We start from the raw sequence: 11,829 nt of genomic DNA, 5'->3' as shown, positions 1-11,829 counted from the left end.
GCTCTTCCTAATGGGAGGTTGAGTTTGATGTTCGCCTGCTGTCACCAGGGACTAGTCTAAGCTCTTTACATATAACAACTCATTTCATCTGCACAGCCAGCCCAGGAGGGGGCTGGGAGTGCTGTGTTATTCCCAGATAAGAACAGAGAGACCCAGAAAGTCTCCCAGAGGCACACAGGCAAGCGGGGCAGCTCCAGGCTGCTCGGTCCACAGCTCGTGCCCCTACCCATCCAGCCGCCCTGCCTGGCAAGTTCATTCAGAGGAGGACGTGCACCAGGGGTGGCACCGAGGCCACAGGGATTCTGGATTGAGGCACCCTAGAGCCCCCCAAGACTCTCTGCCGCACTCAGAGACACCCCAAGCCTCCCCAGCAGGCGGGTGGTTGGATGAAAGGCAAAGAGCCAGGTGATCCCTGCCTAGTTTTGGACAGATCAGGCTCCCGCTGGGTCTCAGTCACCCCATCTGTTCAATGAGAGGGTCTCAAAGTCTTCCCAACCCTTTGGTTTCCAGGTAGGGTGTCCCCCGTCTGTCAAGTGCAACCTGAGTTGGGGGTGCAGGAGTTTGAGATTAGGCTGGGCATCGCTGCCCCCGGGTGGACATGGGTGGTATGACAGCAGCCAGAATGCTTTCCACCTCTGGCTTCCTCACAGGCCCTGCTTGGAGAAGGCTGCGTCCTTGAAGTGTATTTCCTGAGAAAGGCCACTCCCACATGCCACCTGTGGCCTGAGATGCCACCATCATTAACACCACATGTTGGGTTAAACGTCGCCCTTCAATTGCCTTCCCAAGGGCAGAGCATCAGAACCCCTGACATGCTAGCAAAAGGGTCTCAGAACTGAGGGACAGAGGATACTGACAGGCAAGGGCTAAAATTCAAGCCCCAGAGCCCCCGCCTAGCTGGCCCAGCAGTGGATGTGGGCCTCCAGCCCTCAGAATGTGAGGGACACAGGCCAGCGGTCCCACGCCAGGCCCTCCACCATCAGATCCAGCTGAGAGGGGCCCCAGCCTCGGCCCGCACAAGACCTCCCACTCCCAGCCCAGGCAGAGGGCACGGGAGGAATAAGGAGGCCTGAAGTGATTCAGGGACCAGGAGTGGGAAAGGGAGACGGCTCCTCAAACCCTGCCCAGGTCCCGTGCTCTCAGTAAGCCTTCCCCCCCGCCGAGTCCCGGCCCCCATCACCAAACACCGAACCCCTCACTCAGCCCCCAAACCCTCTCTGAACACCCAGTACTTTCATCTGGCTTTGAGGAGAAACCCTGCCAGCCCCCAGGCCTGCCTCCTTAGTGGGTCCCACCCAAGATGTAACACTTGCCACCCAAAAGTCCTGTCCCAGCAACTAAAAATTATGGGCCCCGGGCAGTGGCACCTGCCCTGTTTCTCAGGCTCTCACCAACAGCCTCCCTGCTTGACTCCCAACCTTGGCATTGCTTCTCCTGGCGTTCCCCTCCCCTGAGCCCAGCCTCTGCCAAGTCACCCATGGTTATTTTTCCAGCACAGTCTGGCCCTGAATGGCTGGGGGACATTAAGTGCCCAGATCCTGGGAGGCCGTGCTCCAGGCCTTGGAATACACGAGCTTCAGCGGGATAAGGATGGGGGTGTCCGGCATTCTCACAGTCTCAAGTCCTCACGTTCATTTTGGACATGGAATCTGCAGAGAAGCTACCCTTTCCCACCTGCCCCCTATCAAGCTCCCACCCAGAACTAACCTCTTCTCATTTGGGGCTCCCAGCTCTTGGCCCAGAACACTCCAAGGAATACTTATCACCCTGCCAGGCAGGGAGGTCCAGCGGTGCTGAACAGGGTCTTATCCTCTCTGTGGCCCCAGCCCTAGCACAGCGCCTATGCACCGGAGCTGCCCAGCAAGTCTGGGAAGAATGAAGGAAATGAAGGGCTTCTGTGTACCTGGTAAGTCAGTGCCTCACAGTCTGGGCAGGCAAGAGTCACAGCTTTAAGTTAATCCAATACCAAGCCCCCTGCCCTCCAATCACAGCAATCCACTCCCCCAGGGCGCCCTTCTGCAGTTATTCCCAAGTCCTCCTGGGGCTGCTTCTTCAATCTTGGTGGCCAGAAAATCAGGTCAGCCAACTGAGTGTCACCACCATAACTTTAGGCATTTCGAGCCCCTGGAGTGATGGCGTCCTCTGTCCGATGGCTCCCTGCACCAGGGCCAGGTCAGGAGGGGCTGGCACTAGCCGTGCGCACGCCCAGAGGCAGCTCCCACCTCTGCCCAGTTGCTCCCAGTGAGAGCACAGTTTTCTCCCTGGCTGCCCCAGGGCACAGCTAAAGGCATCTCCAGGGTCCAGAGCAGGCACTCATGATGATCCAAAGAACATTCCCCAACGTCTCTCTCAGCCATTCAGTTGTACAGAACCTGACATGCGGAGGGGCCACAGCCAGGGCCAAATCGTCCATCAGTACGGTGGACCCAGTGCCTGGAGCCCACAATAACTTTAAGGCCCACAAAAATGTTTTAGTTTCTCTTAAAACTGGCAGGAAAAAAAATGAATAGAATCCAAACTGGATTATACTAGTCTTTATACCCCCGCAATCATAAAACATAAAATTCTTAATATTTTTTGGTGGAGGAAGGGGCCCACAAAGGCAAAAGGGCTCAGTGACAGTCCAGATTCAAGCTTTCTCATGAGAACCAGATGACCAACAACAATAATAATAACAACCAACATTTATATAGTGCTTGCCCTATGCCAGGCACTCCTCACAAAAACCCTATGAGGCTGGTACCATTTTTTAACCTCCATTCTATAGATGAGGATGTGGAAGCACAGAGAGGTTGAGTCACTAGCGCAAGGTCACACAGCTAGGAAGTACTGGCTCTAGGTTTTCCATCCTTTGGGAATATGGTCCAACACTAGGCAAAGCACTCAACATCCCATCTTCAGCATCTGAAAAAGACTAAGGTGACCTCAGTTTTCTCCAAGTACAATTGTTGGTGCTGTCTTACATAAAGGACCTCAACTAGTAAATGTCTCAAAACAATGAAGTTCCCCTAAAGCTGATGCTGTCTGCACCTTCCAAAGCAGCCAGCAAACTCCCTCTCCAAAAAGGTCAGTTTCTCTGTGAACATTCCAAAAGAAAAAAAAATGAATGACTTTTTATCTGGTACCTCACTACCTATGTGCCTGTGCACTTGTGGCTACTTCTATATCGGGGTACATTTTGAACATGTGGCTCATGGCTCTGAGGGTGACTGTGTTTATAACGGAATGCTTTCTATGTATGACACTGGTGTGTGTTTGTCTGTCTGTCTGCCTGTCCCTGTATGCTTGTATATCCATGGGTTTGTACACGTGACTGAGATGGGCGCCTAGACCTTGTTGTCTCTCTGTGTGTGTAAATCAGCAAACTCCCATTCACAGAAGCCCAGCTAATCATTTTCCCAAGTTGTTCAAGAGAAACTGAGGCCACAGAAGTTGCCAAGGTCCGGGGTCCAGCAAGTCACTGACTGCGACAGCAACCAGGAGTCTTGTCTCCTGCCCCCTGAACCCTGGCGACCCCCAATACGTCCCTAGCTCAGCCTGTATCTCTTTACGATGTCAGTCCCCAGCCCAGGGCGACCCTTTGCAGAGTTTGGTGACCAACAGCTCTGGGTCTGAGGTGTGGTGGGCAGTAGCCACTGACCATCCTCTAGAAGGCAACAGAAAGTTCTCGCAGCCTGTGATTCCCCCAGACACCCCAGTTCTGAGGCCTGAGGCCATCACCCCTACACACACTCCCTCACACTCCCTCTCTGCTGTTGCTTTTTCAGTCAAAACTTTATTGATTTTTAATATGACCAAAGTAACACACACTTGTTTTTAGAAAGGATTTAAGCTGTAAAAACGTGTGAGTTAAAGAGTCCTCCTCTACCCCCAGCTCACCACCATGACCGGCAGGGTGTGTAGCGTTCTGAATTTCTTTATTAGGAAATAATTCCTAATGGGACCAGTGGGCCCAGCTCAGAAAACAACTTCCTAGGAGCACGAGAATGAGTCAAAAGGGGACAAAGAGGACAAGTCGGGCCTCAGGACAAGTGGGTTAAACCAGATGCTCCGAGAGCCAGGCTGAGCCCAAACTGCTGGGGCTCTAGCTGGAACTTCTGGGCACACATCACAAATCCAGATCTGCACTCGACCTTGACATCCAAGTCATGGAATTTTAGGACTGAAAGGAGCCTGAGAGCCCATCTGGTCCTACCTGCCCATTTTAGAGACAGGGAGACTGAAGACCTTGCTGGGAGACAACTGAGCTGGCTCCAAGTAGGAACTTAGCCCACCAAGCACCTCCCAGGATGTGCAAGCGCCTCAGCCTTCACCCACAGCCTGGGGAGGAGGTGCTGGAGAGCAGGGGGTACCCCAAGACCAGACAGTATTAGTTGAATAAGGGAGAAAGAAAAGGACAGGAAGCAAACAAAGAGCTATAAAGACAGAGAAGGAAGCGGTGCATCACAGGAGTTTGCGGCCCCAGACTGACGTTAGAAGCGCTGACTTCAAATCCTGGGTCTGTTGTTGCCCAGCTGTGTGACCCCGGATTGCCCCTGACCCTCTGAGTCTCAGCTTCGTGAAGTTTAATGAGCGGACAAGAGTGTCTACCGCATGTTGTTGGGAGAATTAAGTGACTTCAAGAGGTATTGAGCATGGCACCCGGCACAGTAAATGACAACTAAAAAAAATGAGTCAGACCAAGCAGCGTGGCAGGGCCCCCAAAACCTGCAAACGTCAGATTTGCTCTGTCTCAGGGTATTTGGGAAACCCATGCCTCCAAGCCAGCTCCAGCTCCTGCACAAATTAAACAGTAACCAGCCAAGGTCAGGGAAAGGGCCTTGACAGAACAGGTTTCTCCCAAGGGGTGGCTCAGCCTTGACAAGGTGGGCCCGCCCTCCTCCTGCCTATAAGTGCGGGCCTGGTCACCTCGACGGCCACTCGATCCTGAGCACTCACAACATGTTGGGCGTCACAGTCTTCACAGCGTTCCTGGCCTACGGTAAGCTGTGGCTTGGGGACCAGCTGCAGCCAGCGGGCTGTGAGCTTGGGCTGGCCTCCCGGGGACAAGGATGGGGTCAGGGACCCTCTGCTCTCCAGGGCTTCAGGAAAGGAGCTTTGGGGCCCCATGTGGGTTCAGCTACTACTGACCAGCTGTGTGTCAGGTGAGCCACTTGCCTGCTTGGCAACTATGCTTCCATATCTGCAAAATAGGATTGACGGCCCTCACCCCAGGGTGAGGGTGAGCCATGAGGTATGGAAAGCACCAGGGACGCAGAAGATGCCTCATCCCGGGTTACCCCGGGGCCATCAGGGCCTACCTTTCCCAGCATTGGCATTTCTCATTCGGGGATTCTTTACTCCCCGCCATGCTGGTGACCTCCCAGATTGGGAATCCAGGAACTTGGCTTGAATGTCACTCTCTCTCTTGGCAGGACCTGGACAAGCCACTTCCCCTCTCTAAAGCTCACTGGCTCTTTTGGCAAATGAGAGCACTTGATTAAGAGTCCTCCAGCTAATAACAACAGTAATAATAATAATAGCTGCTCCTGTGTACCGCACGTTTGCTATGTGCCAAGCACTGTGCTAAGCCCTTGACGTTCAGGAGCCAATTTGATCCTACAACAACCTTGAGAGGCAGGGTCTGTTAATATCCCCATTTTACAGATGAGGACCCCCGAGGCTCAGTGAAGCTCAGTATCTTGCTCAAGATCACACGGCTGGTTAGTGGTAGAGCCAGAATTTGAGTCTGGGTCTTTCTCACTGCACAGCACTTGCTCTTGACTGTTCCACACAGCTCCCCAGCTATGACAGTCTGGAATTCTGTAGATTCAGTGCTCACACACCCCCACTGTGCTGTGGCCTGAAAAGGGACAGCAGGGTAAGAATGAAGGACACAGGTGTACCTGGGCACTCACACACAAGCCAACCACTTTGGGTTTCCTTCAATGATTAAACATTCACTCCAGGTCTTTTGCTCAATTCTTTACCTGCATCATCTAATTTAGTTCTCAGGACGAACTTACCAGGTTAGTGCTAGTCTCCCCGTTTCACAGAAAGGGAAGTTGCAGCCCAGCAAACTCGATGGCTTCCCCAAAGTCATGCAGGAAAAGTCAAACCCATGTCTGCCCAGCCCCCAAATGTGTGCTCTTTCCACCTGCCCCTTCCCCAAAACGATGCCAGCCCGGCTCACCTGTGCTCTTCCTCTCCTGTATCCCCAGTCTCCAGCTGCGGGGTCCCCGTCTTCCAGCCCAACCTATCAGCCCGGGTGGTGGGCGGAGAGAACGCCATTCCCCACAGCTGGCCCTGGCAGGTAAGCGCATGGCAGCAGGTGGGGAAGGCAAGGTGGAGGGGGGTGGGGAGCAGGTCCCTGGGGGCTGACACGTGGTCCTTCCCCATCCTCCTCCAGATCTCCCTCCAATACCTCAAGAATGGCAAGTGGAGGCACACCTGCGGAGGCACCTTGATCACCTCCAAGCACGTCCTCACAGCTGCCCACTGCATCAGGTTAACGGGATGCTGCCAGACACCCCACCCTCGCCCGGGGGCAGGAGCCTGATAAGCTGCTTTTCTCAAGCACACACTCCAGACACTGGGCTAAATAAGCTACTCCCATCCAGTAACTCGGTTGTTCATTTATTCATTCCACAAGTATTTACTGTGCACCTACTATACGCCAGGGAACACAGCAGTGAGGACACAGTCTGTGCTCTCAGGGAGCTTATATTCTAGTGGAAGACAGAGTGACAGACCATTCAACGAGTAAATATATAACAAAGCAAGTGGCAAGGAAGAAAAAGAAAGCAGGAAGAGAATAAAAAGTATGAGGAGTTCTATTTTAAATGACGTGGCCGGGGGAAGATCTCTCTTGAAAGGGGATGTTTGAGCAAAGACCTGAAGGAAATAAGGGAAGACGTCATTGGTCTGGGGGTAGGGTGTTCCAGGTGGAGGGAACAGCTAATGCAAAGGCCCAGAGGAGGGAGCCCACTTGGTACGTTTGAGAAATAAAGTGGAAGCCGGTGTGGCAGGGGCAGTTTGTGTGAGGGGAGAGGAAGAGGCGGTTAGAGAGGCATGCAGGAGAGAGAATGCAGGCCAGCAGCAGTGTGGACTAGTTCATCTTCACAGCAGCCCTGGCAGGTGAGTTCCAAGATTATCTCCACCTTACAGGTGAGAGAACTGAGGCCGAGCCTACCCACCTAGCAGTCAAAGTGGACTTGACTCCAAGACCAGGGTCCTTACCCCGTGCCCTGGGAAGGGTCAATGGGATGAACACTCCCTTCCCCCAAACAAGTCCCACGGTGGCCCCAAAGCTGGGTCACTAAAGACCCAACTTCCCCCTCTACCCCACCGGCCAGTGGGGACAGGAGGCCACCCTGACCCTGTCCCCTTGCTCTGTCCAGCAATACCCTGACTTACCGCGTGGCCCTGGGGAAGAACAACCTGGCGGTGGAGAATGAGGAAGGCTCCCTGTTCGTGGGCGTGGACACCATCTTTGTCCACAAGAAGTGGAACTCCTTCCTAATTCAGTGAGTGCCCAGCTGGCCGTCTCACAGCCCCCTGGGAGCAGCTCAGAAGAAGGAGGGGTCCCTGAGATGCAGCCGGAGCCTGTCCCTGGACCCCATCCTTATCCTGAACAGCCAACAGGTGATGGCTTTACACAAAATGGCAAAATGCTAAGTGGAGATGGACACCCCTCCAATACCCATCACTGGCCAAGGGTCTCTGGAAAGTACACAGGGAATAAGGACCCTGAGGGTCCCACAGTATATTACCTGAAGTCTCTCAGCCAGAGGATGAGCCAGCACTCACCTTTATTGATGTCTACTGCATGCCCGCATTGTAATAAGCAGCTTACATGCCATCTCTTATTTAATCCTCACAACAGCCCTAGACAAGGAACCGAGGATCAGAGAGGTTAAGGAATGTGTCCCAGGTCACACAGCCCAGTACATGGCAGAACTAGAAATCAAACCAGGCTCTCTCTAGGGTTGTCCATTTTCATTCTGGCAACACGAAAACATTAAAAATTGCAACCGCAAGTGTTTTTATCATTGTAATTTCCAATTTGCTTAGCTGAATTTCAGTTGATACATAACCTTGCAGTGGTTCAGAATGCTTCTGCTCTTGTCTCCCCTCTGTTAAGCCTTTCATGTTGTGAAGACATAAGGTGGCGCGGGATGGGGGGGAAGAAGCTACACCTACAGGAGCGGGTGATGGGGTTAGAAGGCAGATCGTTGCTCCTCCGGCATCTCTATCTGCCAGTAAGAAGCTGGAGGTCCAGGATGTTTACAGAGGATCCCTGCTCACCCTTGGCCCGACTCCCAACTCACAGCCTGGGTCTCTTAGCATTGGCTTGGGGGACCAGGCCCTCCTGCCATTCACCACCTCCACTTTGGATTCCAGCAATGACATTGCCCTTATCAAACTGGCGGAGCCCGTGGAACTGAGTGACACCATCCAGCTAGCCTGCCTGCCAGAGGAGGGTTCCTTGCTGCCTCAGGACTACCCCTGCTACGTCACTGGCTGGGGCCGTCTCTGGAGTGAGTATAGCCCCTGGCCAAACACAAGTGTCTTATTGGAGGAAGCAGCTCCCATGATAAGCACACCACCCACATTTGCCCACCACTTTCCTTTTTGCCTTAACATCTTCACATCTTTTTAAATTTTGTAATAATGGTTAATATTTATTAAGCATATACCATGTGGCAGACGCTCTAACAAGTGCATATAAAGGGTGTTATAAGGATTAAATGGACTAGAATTTGTCAAGGGCTTAGAACAGGGCTAGGCACATACTAAGTGCCATGTAAGTGACTATTAAATAAATGAAACTAACCATTTTGGGGTGGGGGATTAGATCTTATGTTATACCACATGCCCAAGTAAATTCCAACTGAATTAAAAGGTTAAATGCAAATAAGTGAAACTACAGAATACTTAGATGAAAATGCAGATCCTCTAAAATTTGGAAAATTTGGGGTTGAGAGAGACCTTTCAATGTGTGACACCAAAGGCAGAGAACTACAGGGAAACCATTGGCAATTAAAACCCCAGAACCCAAATTAAAGATAACTCAGTGGTTATTTCTTAAGGGTTTTCTATGGGTTGGCTCTGCCTTCCCTGCCCTTAGAGGGGTCTCTAACCCAAACAGTTCAGGACCATTGGCTCAGAGTCTCGCCTCTCAATTAAGGGCCTGTGTGTGGGTCCCTCAAAGTCTATCCAGAACTCGCCCGGTCCTGTCCCAGCCCCATCCAGCCCTCTGTTCCCTGAAGGCCTGGGCCTGGGCTGGGGCTGAGGCTGCCTGGGCTGACCGCCCGGTCACCACCCGTTCTCTCTCCAGCCAACGGCCCCATCGCTGATGAGCTGCAGCAGGGCCTGCAGCCTGTGGTGGATCACGCCACATGCTCCCAGAAAGACTGGTGGAACACCATGGTGAAGGACACCATGGTCTGCGCCGGGGGTGATGGCGTCATCTCAGCCTGCAACGTGAGTGTCGAGGCGCTGCCCCACGTCCCTACCGCAGGTGGCCAGATGGAAGGGGGCAGTGAGGAGGGCAAAGGAGTGAGAAGTGGGGAGACGCCACACCCACTCCCTGGGGGGAGACTGAGCCCCGGCTGGGCCTAAGAGGCTCAGGAGAAACTTGTCACCGTCCCTCTTCCCCTCCCCCACCAGCACTGTGGCCAGAGCATGAAAGCTGAAAGTGAATCTGAGTCCGAGTCCCAGTCCCCCCGCTTCATAGCTGTGTGACCTTGAGCAGGCTGTTTGATCTATCTGAACCTCAGTTTTCCCATGCATAAAATGGAGCGATAGTAAGCACAGGGCTGCTGTGAGGACTAATTGAGTCTAACACAGGTAGGAGAGACCTCGGTGAAGTCCGGGCACACGTTCCTTCATACCATCAGCTCCAAAGGTCCAGGGAGACGGAAGACTCAGGGCGTCTGGCACAGAACGAAGAAACATCTAGGACAATCAGGGACTGTCCCGTTTTCAAGCACACGAGCCTCTCCCCACTCGCATTTTCTTCACTTTCCCGGGTCTCCTACACGGCTCCCAGCATCCTCATCCCTCTGGGCAGCTCAGAGCCTTGGGCATGGTGACCTGAACAGCTAGGGAAACCAAGGCACAGAGTGGGTTCCCAACATCCCAAGATCACACAGCAAACCAAGACCTAGTCTGACACCCCAAGGCCCCCCCAGAATAAGGCCAAGTTACCCACAAACCACATTTTCTCTGCCTCCCTCACTATGGACACGCTGAGGCCCAAACAGGGGTTAGAGGCCAACCCACATGCCCCGCCCTGCTTCCCTCACCTGCTTCCCGAGCCTCCCTCTGACACCCGCCCCATCTGGTGCAGGGGGACTCGGGCGGCCCGCTAAACTGCCAGGCCCAGGACGGCTCTTGGGAGTTGCGGGGCATTGTCAGCTTTGGCTCCGGGCTGAGCTGTAACACCGTCAAGAAGCCCACGGTGTTCACCCGCGTGTCCGCCTACATCAACTGGATCAACCAGGTGGGTGTGCCTGCCCGCCCCCCTTCTCACCACCCACCCCTCACCCTCCCTCGCCCTTCCTTCGCTCACTCCCCTACTCACTCTCTCTCACTCCAGTCACTCACTCACTCCTTCAAGATGTTTTGATCGAGTGCTTATTGCATGCAGCCTTGAGTCAGGGGCAGTGAAGGAAAAGGTCATTCACTTCCCCACTCTTTCATCCATTGGCTTCAGCAAATGCTTCTGTCCCAAGCCCAGGCTCCCCACCAGGGCTCCCAAATGTGAAACATGGCCCCAGCACAGTAGAAGGGGCGGCATGGATGGCCGTCTGTATTTTGAGGGTGGGGGGACAGAGAGTCACCCTGGGCTGGGGGCTTCCACCCTGGGAGCAGGAGGTGTCCTGAGCTCACCTGCACAGTGGTTGGAATTGCCGAGAGGGCCAGACCCCTTGGGCAGAGGCGAGCCTGGCTTGTCAAGGCCCGGGGCTGCCGGCCATGTTCCTACCCTCCCAGCAGAGCCTCACCACCCCCCCACACCCAGAGTCCCTCACTCTGTTCTCTGCTTCTCCAGCACTTACAGCTGTGATTCATCCCTGGGAGCCAAGGCTGCAAATCCCGGCAACTGCAATAAACCTCCTTCCCCCTCAAGCGACCTGCGTTCTTGATTTGCGCGTCCCGCGTTCTTGATTTGCGCGTCCCCTGCGGGTTCCCGGGCTCTCTAGGGGCTGCCCGTTTCCATACCAGGGGTGCAATGAGAGACCCCCCTCAGCCAGGCTGGTTAGGCCTTGGAGGGAGCTGCTGGGGATGCTGGTGGAGGGGGCACCCCCAGGAAGCCACCTGGTGCCTGAGGGAATATGAGTTAAGGACACACAAGACACCTGCCCCATCCCCGCACATCTCATAAGCCGTGAACCACCAGGCCCTGATCAAACTGCAATGGCTTCCACACATAGTCACAGCAGGTCAGAGGTGGGAAAGCTTGCACTGCACTAGACAGGCAGGGAAGCTCAGGCCCAGAAAAGGAAAGAGCTGGGCCAGATCACAGGAACAGACGGCCAGTGATGCACAGGCAAGAGGCTCAGGGCAGGGCCTTCTGGTCCTGAGGCCGACTGGAGGGCAAGGGGGGCCAGAAGAGAGAGGGGCCCAGTGTCCAGTGAGGTACATCCAAGCGGGACCCCCGACCCCTGACCATAGGGTCTCTGGTCCAGGGCGCTCCTGAGGATGTGCTGATCTATGGAGGGTGGTACCCCCAACCCAGCCTCTGAAGTCCTCTTAGGAAAGCCATCAACTACGGCTGCCTCTGGTTGGTCCATGAGTTGTCCAGTTTCCCCATCAGACTTTGGTTCCTGGAGATGGGGACCATGG

General features: G+C 54.1%; 1 protein-coding gene across 1 annotated transcript; it reads left to right on the top strand.

Moving 5' to 3' along the window:
* Positions 1 to 4,862: 4,862 nt before the first annotated feature.
* LOC309639802 (chymotrypsin-C) lies at positions 4,863 to 11,112 on the top strand. Its single transcript, XM_082417540.1, has 8 exons — positions 4,863 to 4,981; positions 6,201 to 6,292; positions 6,389 to 6,486; positions 7,380 to 7,505; positions 8,383 to 8,519; positions 9,320 to 9,465; positions 10,334 to 10,486; positions 11,036 to 11,112. The coding sequence occupies exons 1-8, from the start codon at positions 4,942 to 4,944 to the stop codon at positions 11,048 to 11,050; spliced, it is 807 nt and encodes a 268-aa protein (XP_082273666.1). The 5' UTR covers positions 4,863 to 4,941; the 3' UTR covers positions 11,051 to 11,112.
* The last annotated feature ends 717 nt before the right edge of the window (positions 11,113 to 11,829 follow it).

This window comes from Balaenoptera physalus (assembly GCF_965194825.1).
Source record: "Balaenoptera physalus genome assembly, chromosome: 1".
NCBI lineage: Eukaryota > Metazoa > Chordata > Mammalia > Artiodactyla > Balaenopteridae > Balaenoptera > Balaenoptera physalus.
This window is presented reverse-complemented; position numbering and strand designations above follow the sequence as displayed.